This window comes from Populus nigra, chromosome 1 (assembly GCF_951802175.1).
Source record: "Populus nigra chromosome 1, ddPopNigr1.1, whole genome shotgun sequence".
NCBI lineage: Eukaryota > Viridiplantae > Streptophyta > Magnoliopsida > Malpighiales > Salicaceae > Populus > Populus nigra.
Genome location: NC_084852.1, coordinates 18817134 through 18829877, shown reverse-complemented (window position 1 = coordinate 18829877; position 12744 = coordinate 18817134). Strand labels below are relative to the sequence as shown.

At 30.9% G+C, this 12744-nt stretch overlaps 2 protein-coding genes across 2 annotated transcripts; both read right to left on the bottom strand.

Annotated features, from left to right (window-relative positions):
- Positions 1 to 1389: 1389 nt before the first annotated feature.
- LOC133672843 (monooxygenase 2-like) lies at positions 1390 to 2880 on the bottom strand. Its single transcript, XM_062093422.1, has 3 exons — positions 2648 to 2880; positions 2045 to 2490; positions 1390 to 1940 (listed from the first exon to the last, which is right to left on the bottom strand). Exons 1-3 carry the CDS (start codon positions 2878 to 2880, stop codon positions 1390 to 1392), a joined length of 1230 nt encoding a protein of 409 aa, XP_061949406.1.
- A 1991-nt stretch (positions 2881 to 4871) lies between these two features.
- LOC133688141 (monooxygenase 2-like) lies at positions 4872 to 6597 on the bottom strand. Its single transcript, XM_062107538.1, has 3 exons — positions 6379 to 6597; positions 5810 to 6258; positions 4872 to 5702 (listed from the first exon to the last, which is right to left on the bottom strand). The coding sequence occupies exons 1-3, from the start codon at positions 6591 to 6593 to the stop codon at positions 5152 to 5154; spliced, it is 1215 nt and encodes a 404-aa protein (XP_061963522.1). The 5' UTR covers positions 6594 to 6597; the 3' UTR covers positions 4872 to 5151.
- Positions 6598 to 12744: the final 6147 nt, after the last annotated feature.

Sequence of the window (12744 nt, the reverse complement as noted above, 5' to 3'; positions counted from 1 at the left end):
AGTTTTTCAACTTCAGAAGTTTTTTTTTTAATTCTTTCTATAGCCTAATTTAGATGAAATTGATTTTCAAATTATGGTAAATATATCAAATTAAATTATATAAAAGTGAAATGTAAAATGGAGTCTGTAGCCTAATTCAGGCTAATCCTTGCATTTGATTGGTGTGTAATTTTGTTAGTTTTTATTTTTGTTATTTTATAATTAAATATAAAATAACTTTTTAAAAAAAATACTTTATATAAGGGTTGTGAGTTTAAAGAGTTAAATTATGAAGTTTGAGTCAATCTAATATGTCACTATTTTAATATTGTTCTTTTTTAAAAAATTCTTGATTTATTTTAAAATCAAATCATATTTTTATTAATTATCTAAGTTATTTTTGAATAAAAAAATCAAGTTAAGAGTTTTAAAATTTAACTTGATTTTAATAACAAACCTAAAAAAATCCCCTACACCCTAAACAATTCTTTTTATATTCCATTTTTATTTTTTGTGTCATCAATGTAGAGTGAACAGTAAATTAGTAGCATTTAAAACATCCAAACTTTCATGAAAAAACTAGATGGAGTCCAAGATTGGATATGGATATCCAACATAAATTAGGACACAAGAGGTATTTGATAACTTCTTTTTTGTGAAGGTTCAAGTATTAATAATTTTAGTTTTCTTAGTTATCATGTAATGGGATATATAAAACTATCTCCCATTGTGTAATTTGAAGATAATATAGCTTCAAAAATATACTTGTTTATTTATCCCATCTTTGATTTAGTCAATAATAATATAGGTAAACAAAATAAGATTTGCACACACTAATTAAATCTTAAAATAGAAAATAGTTGTTTTTAAAAAATAATATATGACAAAATGACTTAAAATAGAAACAAGTTTGGTAAAAATGACTCAAATCAACTCTTTTGAAGAAAAAAATGTACTATAAGTTATAATTCACAAGTTAGAATTTAAAATTTTCAACTTTTGATTAAATCAAAATTTTAACCTAATTTTGTCACAAAATTTAATTTAAATTAAAGATTATTTCTAATACTTAATTTTTTTTTACAAATGTTATACCAAACTTAACCTTAATCTTTCTATTTTCAGTGTTAAGGAAAAAAAATATATGCACACTTTCATGCATGAACCTTCACCAATACATCCTTCATAGACACTCCAAGTAGCTACAATATTTAATCCAATATAATTTAGTAGACTTTTTAAACGGAGAAAACAAATGCAACAGGGGATAACAAAAACATTTAAAAAAGAAGAAGAAGAAAAGGTTACTTTGACCAATGTTGTGGGTCAATACTTTTGATTTTGAGAACGTTGGACAACATTGTTCTCAAGTAGTCTCTTCCTATGATGTAACTTGTAATAAGTTTGAATTTAGTCCTCCTTACCAGAGGACACAGCAGGGAGATTTCCACAATTATAATGCACAAGTCCAGCAATCCAACCAAAAACATACTTATAAAATACTCCATCCCTCAAGAACTTCATCCACCATTTTGATCCGCCTTGCTGCACCCACCCAGATAAATACGACCCTATGACCAGCCCAGCGGTACGCCACCTCCTTTCCTTGACATAATCATTTATGGCTTTAGCCATGTCTCCTGGAACAACCAGTCCTCCATTTTTTATGACTGAATTGCCAATGTGTCTGCCCAATACCACAGCATCTTCTAGTGATGAACCACCACCTTGTCCTAGGTCAGGTGTCATGGGATGCATAGCATCACCCGCTACTGTGATATTTCCCTTGCTAAGATTTCCAAATATGATGCCACATGGATGCCTAAACATCAACGGTGCCCATGTTATTGTCGAAATATCGGCATGTCTGACCACGTCTAGGTATATCGAGGGAAAATTTTCTGCATATTTTTCAAGTAGTTCTCTTTGTATTTGCTCTGGCTCTCCTGTCATATTTTCCTCTGAAATGGACATTTGTTCATAAATTTTCCCCTGAAATGATCTGGCTTGACCCGACATTTGTGCTGGCTAAAATGAGAAAGAAAAAAGGGCTAAGAGTGCTGACCTTCGCAGACGAAAAACCAGTAAAGTTCCCTATTATTTAGAGGAACAAAACCAGCCCTTTTGCCCACATCCTCAAACCGCTGAACTTCTTGCTTAAATCCATGGCTTTGAGGAAAACCTGCCAAACCGCGCACAGCTGATCGCCCTGAATGGACTGGTTCTGCCAGTCCTAACCAACGTGCTACTACCGAGTGCAGCCCATCGCAGCCTATCAGAACCTTAGACTTGATTATAGTCCCATCTTCCAAATGCACTACGGCAATGGAAGCACCACCTCCTTGTTCTTGACTGTCAATGGCAGCTAGCTTGGACGAGAATCGAATTGAGTCAGTTGGCAATTCATCTGCCAGTGCCTCTAACAACGCTTTACGGTGAACTGTCCTAGGTCCTTTTCCAGTGAAGAGGGATTTTTGAACATCTCCAGTACTTACATTGGTTACATATCTCCTAAATTACGAGAGAGATAAAAAAGTAGAATAGAAATTAATCAATCTTACGAAGTATATACAGTCTTAAAATTCAAAATCAAGAAAAGAAAAGAATTAACACACACACACACACACACACACACACACACACATATACAAGTGAAACAATTTATTACTTGAATAAAGGTGCGTAAATGGGGGTGAGCTTGTGAGAAACACCGAGAGCATCAAGGGCAAGCCAAGCATTTGGTTGGAGGGTTATGGCTGCACCTGTGGCTCTTGGCCCTTGTGATCTCTCTAATACCAAAGCTCGAACCCAAACTCTTTTCAAAGCCACTGCTGATGCCAACCCTGCAATGCCTGCTCCAACTATCACCACATCCTCCATCATTTCCATCTCTCCCTTCATCTATGTCTATATGCATTCCAAGATGGGTATTTATAACCCTACTACGTGCTTGCATTGCCCTTGGCCCACATGCATTCATTCCGTATCATGCAAGTAATTAAATTGAAAACGTTGAACTCACGCGGCTGCCTTTGGGAGACAATAGTTACCAATTAATGCTTTAGAACTCATTCATCAATATCATTTTGAATTGTAAGTGCTCCTAATATTATTGTTTTATGATTGGATTCGTAGATCGACTCTATGTAAGGCTATCCGATAGTATACTGGATAAATTAACCTGAATCCATCCCTTTTTTGTTTTATGTTAAGAAATTGAGGATTTTTTTAATAAAAAAATCAGAGTTTTTAATCACTTTATCTAATTAGTGCTTTTTAAAATGTTTCTGTTTTTAAAATATATTAAAAAATATATTTTTATTTTTAAAATTTATTTTTAATATCATAACATCAAAACTTAATTTTTAAATATTCCCTGCTTAACACAATTCCAATCTCGAGACAAATATCTTGGTAAGATTCTAAAAAGATTTTGAAATTGAGAAATAAAAATATATAATCCAAACAGAAATAATTGTAAAAAAATTTATTGAGTTAAAAAAAATAGTTGAGCAATAATAACCATCTAATTTCTAGTTATAAAATTTAGATTAATGATGTGTTGATTTAGAACTCGACCAACTGAAACGTACATGAGTTTTGGTTAAAAAAATAGAAATAACTTGGTTGTCAATCCATGACCCGATTATCTTGGGATAAAACTCAATCAAAATTCATTAATGTTTTTAAAAAATAAATTATTTAAAATAATATCATTTTATTTAAAAAAAATAAAAATTAATGAGTCAAACCATGCCGAACCCATAATCTATACTCCAAAGTTAACATTCGAGTGGAATTTTATAACTTTCATGTATAATACTTGGTGATTTATTAACATATTAAAATTATTAAAATATATTAAACTAGATAAGCTTATACCAGTCCTGAGATTTGTAGGATTTGAATTGGTGATTTTTGAAGAGTAATAATAGCAGGACTTGACTAAATCTATTTTTTATTTTTATAAAATATGGGGTTGGAGCAAAGGGTTTTTTTAAAAAAGAATTAATAAATATGAATGCTATTTGATAACATAAACCACCATAAATTTATGTTAAGTCATGGTACGTAACGAAATTTATAGGACTGTAATCGTTGCTCTTTCAATCAAACGTTAGGAGAGAGAGGCAACATATTTTATCAAGACAAAGACGACAACACTTGTTTACATGTCTGTGTAAAGACAACGGAGAAATCGCCGGAGAGATAGATATGACCTTATAAGGCCAATCAAAAGTTTCGGCTATGGTGGAGAGCACCTTTTGCGTGGAAAATTACAAGGCTCAATGAGCTGAATATATGGTGCCTCCTCGCATGTGTTCTTGCTGAAAACTATCTCTATTGCTTAAGGCTTTACACATTTTCCTGCATTTGTATAATCTCATGCAAATTCAAAGAGAAGAATATCTCCATTTATAGTTTTTAATCAGTGGATTCCAGATCATGCACGATTATATATATCTCCATTTAGAAGTGATTATTTTCGATTCGGTTTGATTTTTATAAAAAAAAATAACCAAACCGGGTTTTTTAAAACCGAAACCGGTTCAAACCGACAGGTTTTGGTTTGGTTCGGTTATTTTAAAACAAAAACCTATTCAAACTAATTATTAATCTCATATAACCATGACCCTATAAAGAAAAAGTAAAAAAAAAAATGAGAATCTTTTTAAGTTGTCTATGCTATCTCTATCTATTATAGTTTAATTACCTGTTTAGGAGGTCTTGTTCAGCATACTGCTTGAATTACTGTCTTGCCAGTTTTTAAATATTTTGTTTTAAATTAATTTTTTTATATTTTTAATTATTTTGATGTACTGATATAAAAAATAATTTTTAAAAAATAAATAAAAATATTATTTTGATGTATTTCCAAGTAAAAAAACACGTTGAAAAGCAACTGCAACCATACTTACACTAAACATTTTATACATGTTTTTTGCTACACATAAACTTCAACCACAATTTTTACCAAACACATATCTAAATTCAACTAACCCCATCTAACCATATTTTTTCAAAACTTATTTTTTAAAACCACAACCATAAATTATCTTAAAAACAACCACACTCTTAATATCAGCAGCAGCTAGAGGCTGTTATTTCAATCTTCAAATTGAGGGCCATGGGCTGAAATCACTAGCCAGAGAGCACTATCTAAGTTGAAATTTAGTCCTCCTTAGCAGAGGACACAGCAGGAAGTTCTCCACAGTCATAGTGCACAAGTCTACCAACCCAGCCAAAAACGTACTTATAAAATACTCTATCCCTCAAGAACTTCATCCACAATTTTGATCCACCTTGCTGCACCCACCCAGATAAATATGACCCTATGACCAGCCCAACAGCGCGCCACCTCCTTTCCTTGACATAATCATTTATGGCTTTAGCCATGTCTCCTGGAACAACCAGTCCTCCATTTTTTATGACTGAATTGCCGATGTGCCTGCCCAATACCACAGCATCTTCTAGTGCTAAACCACCACCTTGTCCTAGGTCAGGTGTCATGGGGTGCATAGCATCACCCGCTACTGTGATATTTCCCTTGCTAAGATTTCCAAATATGATGCCCCATGGATGCCTAAACATCAACGGTGCCCATGTTATTGTCGAAAGATCGGCATGCCGGACCACGTCTAGGTATACCGAGGGAAAACTCTCTGTATGCTTCTCAAGTACTTGTCTTTGTATTTGCTCTGGATCTCTTGTCATGTTTTCCTCTGAAATGAAAGTTACTTCATAAATTTCCACTGAAATGATCTGGCTTGAGCCAACATTTGTGCTGGCTAGCTAAAACGAGAAAGAAAAAAGGTTTGAGAGTGCTGACCTTCGCAGGTTAAAAACCAGTAAAATTCCCTATCATTTAGAGGAACAAAACCAGCCCTTTTGCCCTCATCCACAAACTGCTGAGCTTCTTGCTTAAATCCGTAGCCTTGAGGAAAAATTGCCAAACCGCGCACCGCTGATCGCCCTGAATGGACTGGTTCTGCCAGTCCTAACCAACGTGCTACTATTGAGTGCAGCCCATCGCAGCCTATCAGAACCTTAGACTTGATTATAGTCCCATCTTCCAAATGCACTACAGCAATGGAAGCACCACCTCCTTGTTCTTGACTTTCAATGGCAGCTAGCTTGGACGAGAACCGAATTGAGTCAGCTGGCAATTCCTCTGCCAGTGCCTCTAACAACGCTTTACGGTGAACTGCCCTGGGTCCATGTCCTGCAGGGAAGAGGACTTGTTGAACATCTCCAGTACTTACATTGGTTACATATACCCTAAATTATGAGAGAGAAAAAGCAGACCAGAAATTAATCGATCATACAAAGTATATATGTCTTAAAATTCAAAATCAAGAAAAGAAAAGAATTGATGTATACACTGAAACAATTTATTACTTGAATAAAGGATCGTAAATGCGGGTGAGCTTGTGAGAAACACCAAGAGCATCAAGGGCAAGCCAAGCATTTGGAAACAGGGATATGGCTGCACCGGTGGACCTTAGCCCTTGTGATCTCTCTAACACCAAAGCTCGAACCCCGACTCTTTTCAAAGCCACTGCTGTTGCCAACCCTGCAATGCCTGCTCCGACTATCACCACATCCTCTGTCATTTCCATCTCTCCCTTCATCTATGTCTTTGTACATAGCAAGACGGGTATTTATATCCCTACGTGCTTGGATTGCCCTTGGCCCACATGCATTCATTCCGTATCACGCAAGTAATATCATTTTGAATTGTCAGTGCTCCTAATATGAGAAGATTCCAGTAACATTTTTAAGTTATAATATCATTTTGAATTGTCAGTGCTCCTAATATGAGAAGATTCCAGTAACATTTTGAAGTTGACAGCTTCTATTTGTATAATATTATTTTGAATCTTGAATTGATTCACAGGTCAGCCGATCAATTCAAGTTGTAGTTTTTTTTAAAAAAAAAAATTACTCTGAAACGCTGTCCATTAGAAGGAAATCTACAAATAAAAGTTGGTTGTAGGGGTTTTTTTTTTTAAAAAAAAAGCAAACGTCAAAATGAAATCCTATAAACATGATTATATGTACGTATGAGCCAAACAATTTTGAATATTCTTGTTTTCTGACACCTGAACTATAAACATCACATTTCTTTTGAACATAATTGTTAGGCCCGACTCCAGCTGATGGGTTGATTCAGATCTCTAACCAAGTCCGCAGGAAACCGAACTCGAGTATACAATTGGCACGGAGAGATCCAAGAGACCTGTTAGGTCAACTTATAATCCAGATAGCTCGACATAACCCATTAAAGACCCTTTTTTAAAGAATCCAAAAGGTTAATCTAAAAATAATTAGGCTAACATATGTTCTTAGACCGGAAGATATTTGCTTATGTCGGTGTTCCTCAAAAATAAATAATTTTTTCTCTTAACAAACAGAAAAATCAATCCATAAAAACCTAGCCCGGCCCCACGTACTTTGATAGAGTCTGAATACACCTAGACTCACATATTTTTTTTTTTAGAGTTGAAAAATATTTGTTTACGTGGGTACTGTTGCCCAAGATAAAGTAACTTTTTTTCTTAACAAAGAAAAAAATTAATTCAGAGGTGGAAAAGTGGGTGTTTCACATCGGTAGCCTCGTGTAAAGAAAAGCAATCATATATTTTTTTTTTACTCGATACAATTTTATGAGTATTTATATTTTTTATTTTATTAGTTATTAATTAATATTAAAATTAATTATATAAATATTAAAATAATATTTTATTTTTTTAATATGAAATCGAAGCTTATTATTATATACATTTTATATTTATATAAAGAAAGTTATATTTTTATAATATGAAATAATAAACCTTTTTTTTTAATATTTCAATTTAAAAACATATGGTAATATCTTTTGAATATGAGATAAAACATATTTTAAAGTTTATTAATTATTTACAACATATATAATCTAGCTACATCTACATGGATTGTTTTTTTTAACTTTTTCATGTGAGATATTAAAACCTTAAATTTTTATTTTTTTTTCAGGTTAACCTGAGTCCTTGCCCCTTAAAGTATTTTTTTTAATTTTATTCTTTAATATTATATTGATAGGGAATTAATTGGACTTTATAATTTATTTTAATTTTCTTCATATAAGTTTTATTATAATTTCATGATCCGAAATATAGATTTAACAGATTAACTCAAGTTAATATAATTTATCACTATATATATATATATATATATATATATATATATATATAAAGTGAACAATATGCCCTTAACATGAAAGTTGTAACGATTTTATTATTTTTATTTATTTAATAAAAAATAAATATAAAATAGTATAAATTTTAAATTTAAAAAACTTAAAAATATATTAAAAAAAACAATATAAATTTATAGCCCTGGGGTTCTCGAAGTCTGACCTTGACCCCCCCTGGGTATACATATGCCGTATCTGACAAGTAAGAATGTGAGGGAGGACATTGAAGGCGGCTTCCTTTGGGAGACCTTTTTTGACCTCCTGATGTTTTAAAATTCTTCCACTTTGAAAGTGTCTTTTAGATTCCAGTATCATTCTCAAATTGACAACTTCCTTCAACAGTATTATTAAACCCGGCCTGATCAATTGATTTGGAATTTAATTGATTTAATGGCTAAACGAGTTTATTAAAAAACTAGTTAGAGCAATAGCTCAATAAAACTCGGACAAACCCAGACAAAACCCTTCTTTTTAAATGTGAGATTTGAAATCCATTAGTATATATATTCTATATTTTCAAGAAAAAAATCATGTTTTTTCAATGTGAGATAAAAAATATTTTGATTTAAATACTTCAACTTAAAAGGATAACATAGTATCATTTTAATGTGGGATTTGAAGTCCTTTCGTACATATACTCTATGTTCCCAAGAAAAAAATCATGTTTTTTCAACGTGGGATAAAAATCTTTTGGTTTAAATATTTCAACTTAAAAAGATAATATAGTATCTTTTTAATATGGAATTTAAAACTCTTTCGTAAATATACTCTATATTTCCATGAAAGAAGTTATGTTTTTTCAATGTGGGATTTGAAACTTATTAGTATATATACTCTATGTTCCCAAGAAAAAAAGTTATGTTTTTTCAATGTGGGATAAAAAAAAATTTTGGTTTAAATACTTCAACTTAAAAACTTAACATAATATCTTTTTAATTTTGGATAAATTTTTTTAAAAAATATTCTTTTAAACTTCATTATTTACAATATATATAACCTCTATTTACATGGATTTTTCTATATGAAATATTAAAACTTTAATTTTATTTTTAATTTTTTCAGGTTGACCCATGAAAACCAGGACCCGGCTCCTGGCCGGGTCAACCCTGAACCAGGTTTAATAACTATGCATTGCACATATGAGCCAAGCAATTTTTATTATGATTATTATCCATATTCATATTTGGAAACGTTATATTTTTTTTTCCACTGCTAAAGTAAAGATTAAAATAGAAAATCATAGGAGGAGCGAGGAAATCTTCCCTTTACAAGAACTGCTCTCGTAATTGTTGCTATTTGCATGGGTATAATAAGGCTTGGAAGCCTATCTGTGTGCACTAAGTCAAAACCTTAATGGTGTTTGGTTTTAAGACTTAAAAGGCCCACTATTAACTTGGATAAATAATGGGCTTGCTGCAATTATTTTGGATATTAATGGGCCATTGCTTTCTATGCAGAAACGTCACTCAAATCAGTTTTATCAAAGAGTGAAAATGACACGAGTTAAAATATAAAAACAAGATTTCATTCAAATGTACCAGGTTAATTTTCTATTAAAATATATAATCCAAACAGAAATAATTGTAAAAAAATTTATTGAGTTAAAAAAATGGTTGAACAATAATCATATGATTTCTAGTTATAAAATTTAGATTAATGATATGTTGATTTAGAACTCAACTAACTGAAATGTACATGAATTTTGGTTAAAAAAAATAGAAATAGCTCGGTTTGATCTGATAAAAAACTAGGGTCAATCCATGACCCGATTATTCTAGGATAAAACTCAATCAAAATTCATTAATGTTTTTTAAAAATAAATTATTTAAAATAATAACATTTTAATTTTTATTTTTTTTTGAAAAAATTGAAGAGTCAAACTGTGCCGAACCCATAATCTTTACTCCAAAGTTAACATTCGAGTGGGATTTTATAACTTTCATGTATAATACTTGGTGATTCTCGTATATATATGTTCTCATGTCTAGTCAAGGGTGGCTCCTATTCTTGTAAAGCTTCGTGGTCTATGAACGATGATTGAAGCATTCTCAAGAAGGAGTAAGATTTTATTTGAAGCAAGAATTTTATAACTTCCAGTTCTGTATGGTGAGGCTTCTGCTCTACGATGAAACTACAAGCATAAGTGTAATGACCATCAACTATTCTTGTATAATATTTAATCCAAACATTTTGGGTGGGCTTTGATTTTTCTACAAAGGAGAATCGGATTTTAGATTTGATTGACAACCTACCTCTTGGATATTCTTTCATGTTGTGGTATCTTCAACAGGAGAAAAATAATTAATTATAAATGCTAAAACGCTTGTTCAAATTATATTTTAATTACTTGTTTATTAATTTGTCCTAGCTTGCTGTTCAAAATATATCTAAAATCCCCTCGCAGCACATCCATGTGGGATGTGGAGCATTGCAATTTTTTCATCTTGAAATCCTACAAAATATTAAACTGTATAAGTTTTTGACAGCTTTGAAATTTATCAGACTCGAATTGATAATTTTTGGAGAGCAAACATAGAACCTCACTTAATTTTTATTTTTTATTCTTATCAAATGTGGGGTTGGAGCAAAGGGGTTTTTATTTTAAGAATTAATAAATATGAATGTTATTTGATGACATAAACCATCAGAAATTTATGTTAAGTCACGGTACGTAACGAAATTTATAGGACTGTAATCGTTGCTCTTTTCAATCAAACGTTAGGAGAGAGAGGCAACATATATATTTTATCAAGACAAAGACAACAACACTTGTTTACATGTCTGTGTAAAGACAGCGGAGATATCGCCGAAGAGATAGATATGACCTTATAGGCCAATCAAAAGTTTCGGCTATGGTGGAGAGCACCTTTTGCGTAGAAAATTACAAGGCTCAATGAGCTGAATATACGGTGCCTCCTCGCATGTGTTCTTGCTGACAACTATCTCTATAGCTTAAGCATTTCAAGGCTTTACACATTTTCCTGCATTTGTATAATCTCATGCAAATTCAAAGAGAAGAATATCTCCATTTATAGTTTTTAATCAGTGGATTCCAGATCATGCACGATTATATATATATATATATATTCTTTTATTAGGAGTGATTATTTTCGGTTCGGTTTGATTTTTATAAAAAAAAGTAATTAAACCGGTTTTTTTAAACCGAAACCGGTTCAGACTGACAGGTTTTTGTTTGGTTTGGTTATTTTAGAACAAAAACCGATTCAAACCAATCGGTTTTGGTTTGGCTCAGTTTTTTTTCTTTTTGGGTTCGGTTCGGTTTTTTCGGTTTCAAACTTATAAAACCAAAACCAAACTGGTCGGTTTTTAAATAATTATAATCAGTTTAATTAGTTTTTTCATAGTTCGATTTTTTCAATTATTTTTTTTTAATTTTTTCAATTTAATTGATTTTTTGATTTTTTATCTATCTCTTATCGTTTTCTATATTGTATTAGAAATTTACGTTCTAAATTCAATTTTTGATTGAATATATAATATATAAAATAGAAAGGGCAGATCAAGGGTTTTTAGTCAAAGTAAATTCAAAATTGATTAAATTTAACTTATTTTAGACTATTATTATTTTTAATCATTATAAAAAAATACTATGTAGATAAAAATTATATAAATTTTGATTTATCTAGTTTAGATTTATACTTGAACTGAATAATATATCAAAATATATATTAAATTACATAAACTTTTTCAATATACCTTTCATGAACATAAACAGATTCAATACAATGGAGCACAAATTATTAATCCCATATAACCATGACCCCATAAAAAAAAAGTAAAAATGAAAAAAAATTAGAATCTTCTTTAGCTGTCTCTGTTATCTCCATCTATTATATTTTAATTACCTGTTTAGAGGCCTTGTTTGCTATTTAAATTTTTTTTATTTTAATTTTTTTATATATATTTTTAATTATTTTAAAATGCTGAGATCAAACATAAATTTTAATAAGTAAAAAGATTATTTAAATATATTTCTAAGCAAAAAAAACATTTTGAAAAGCAATCTCTATTAGTGCTTCAAACACTTTAAAGTGTGGTAAATATTGTTTTTCAAAGTGTTTTTTTACTTTGAAATACATTAAACTAATATTAAATTTATTTTTAATATCAGCACTTTAAAATAATCTAAAAAAAAAAAATTGATTTGAAGCTAAAATAATTTATTTTTTTTATAATATATAGTTGAACCACAATATCAAACACAAAGACAGCTAGCAAGTTAACTAATCATAATTAAACTTACCAAACTTTTTAAATTTTGAGATATTAATACAAGTGGATTTGCTATCTATATTAATGTTTTAAATTTGAATTAAAAGGCAAATCGTTAGCAAAGAAGATTTCTTCATATATATAGGATGGTATCAAACATGGAAGGTTTGATGGATCGATGCATTTAATTAGACTATGAGATGGAGCTCTCTAGTCTATGAGCTTGGCTTGGACTCCGACTAGCATTAAGCTAGTTTGGTGCCAAACAAAAAGGCAACTGGATTGAGACACAGTCA

Bases quoted from the DNA above. Each gene is read 5' to 3' on its own strand.
- LOC133688141 (XM_062107538.1), bottom strand. From the start codon at position 6,593: ATGACAGAGGATGTGGTGATAGTCGGAGCAGGCATTGCAGGGTTGGCA. The intron at 6,259-6,378 runs GTAATAAATTGT...CTCATAATTTAG, and splicing joins ATTTACGATCCTTTATTCAA to GGTATATGTAACCAATGTAA. The intron at 5,703-5,809 runs GTCAGCACTCTC...CTTTCATTTCAG, and splicing joins CTGGTTTTTAACCTGCGAAG to AGGAAAACATGACAAGAGAT.
- LOC133672843 (XM_062093422.1), bottom strand. From the start codon at position 2,880: ATGAAGGGAGAGATGGAAATGATGGAGGATGTGGTGATAGTTGGAGCA. The intron at 2,491-2,647 runs GTAATAAATTGT...CTCGTAATTTAG, and splicing joins ATTTACGCACCTTTATTCAA to GAGATATGTAACCAATGTAA. The intron at 1,941-2,044 runs GTCAGCACTCTT...TGTCCATTTCAG, and splicing joins CTGGTTTTTCGTCTGCGAAG to AGGAAAATATGACAGGAGAG.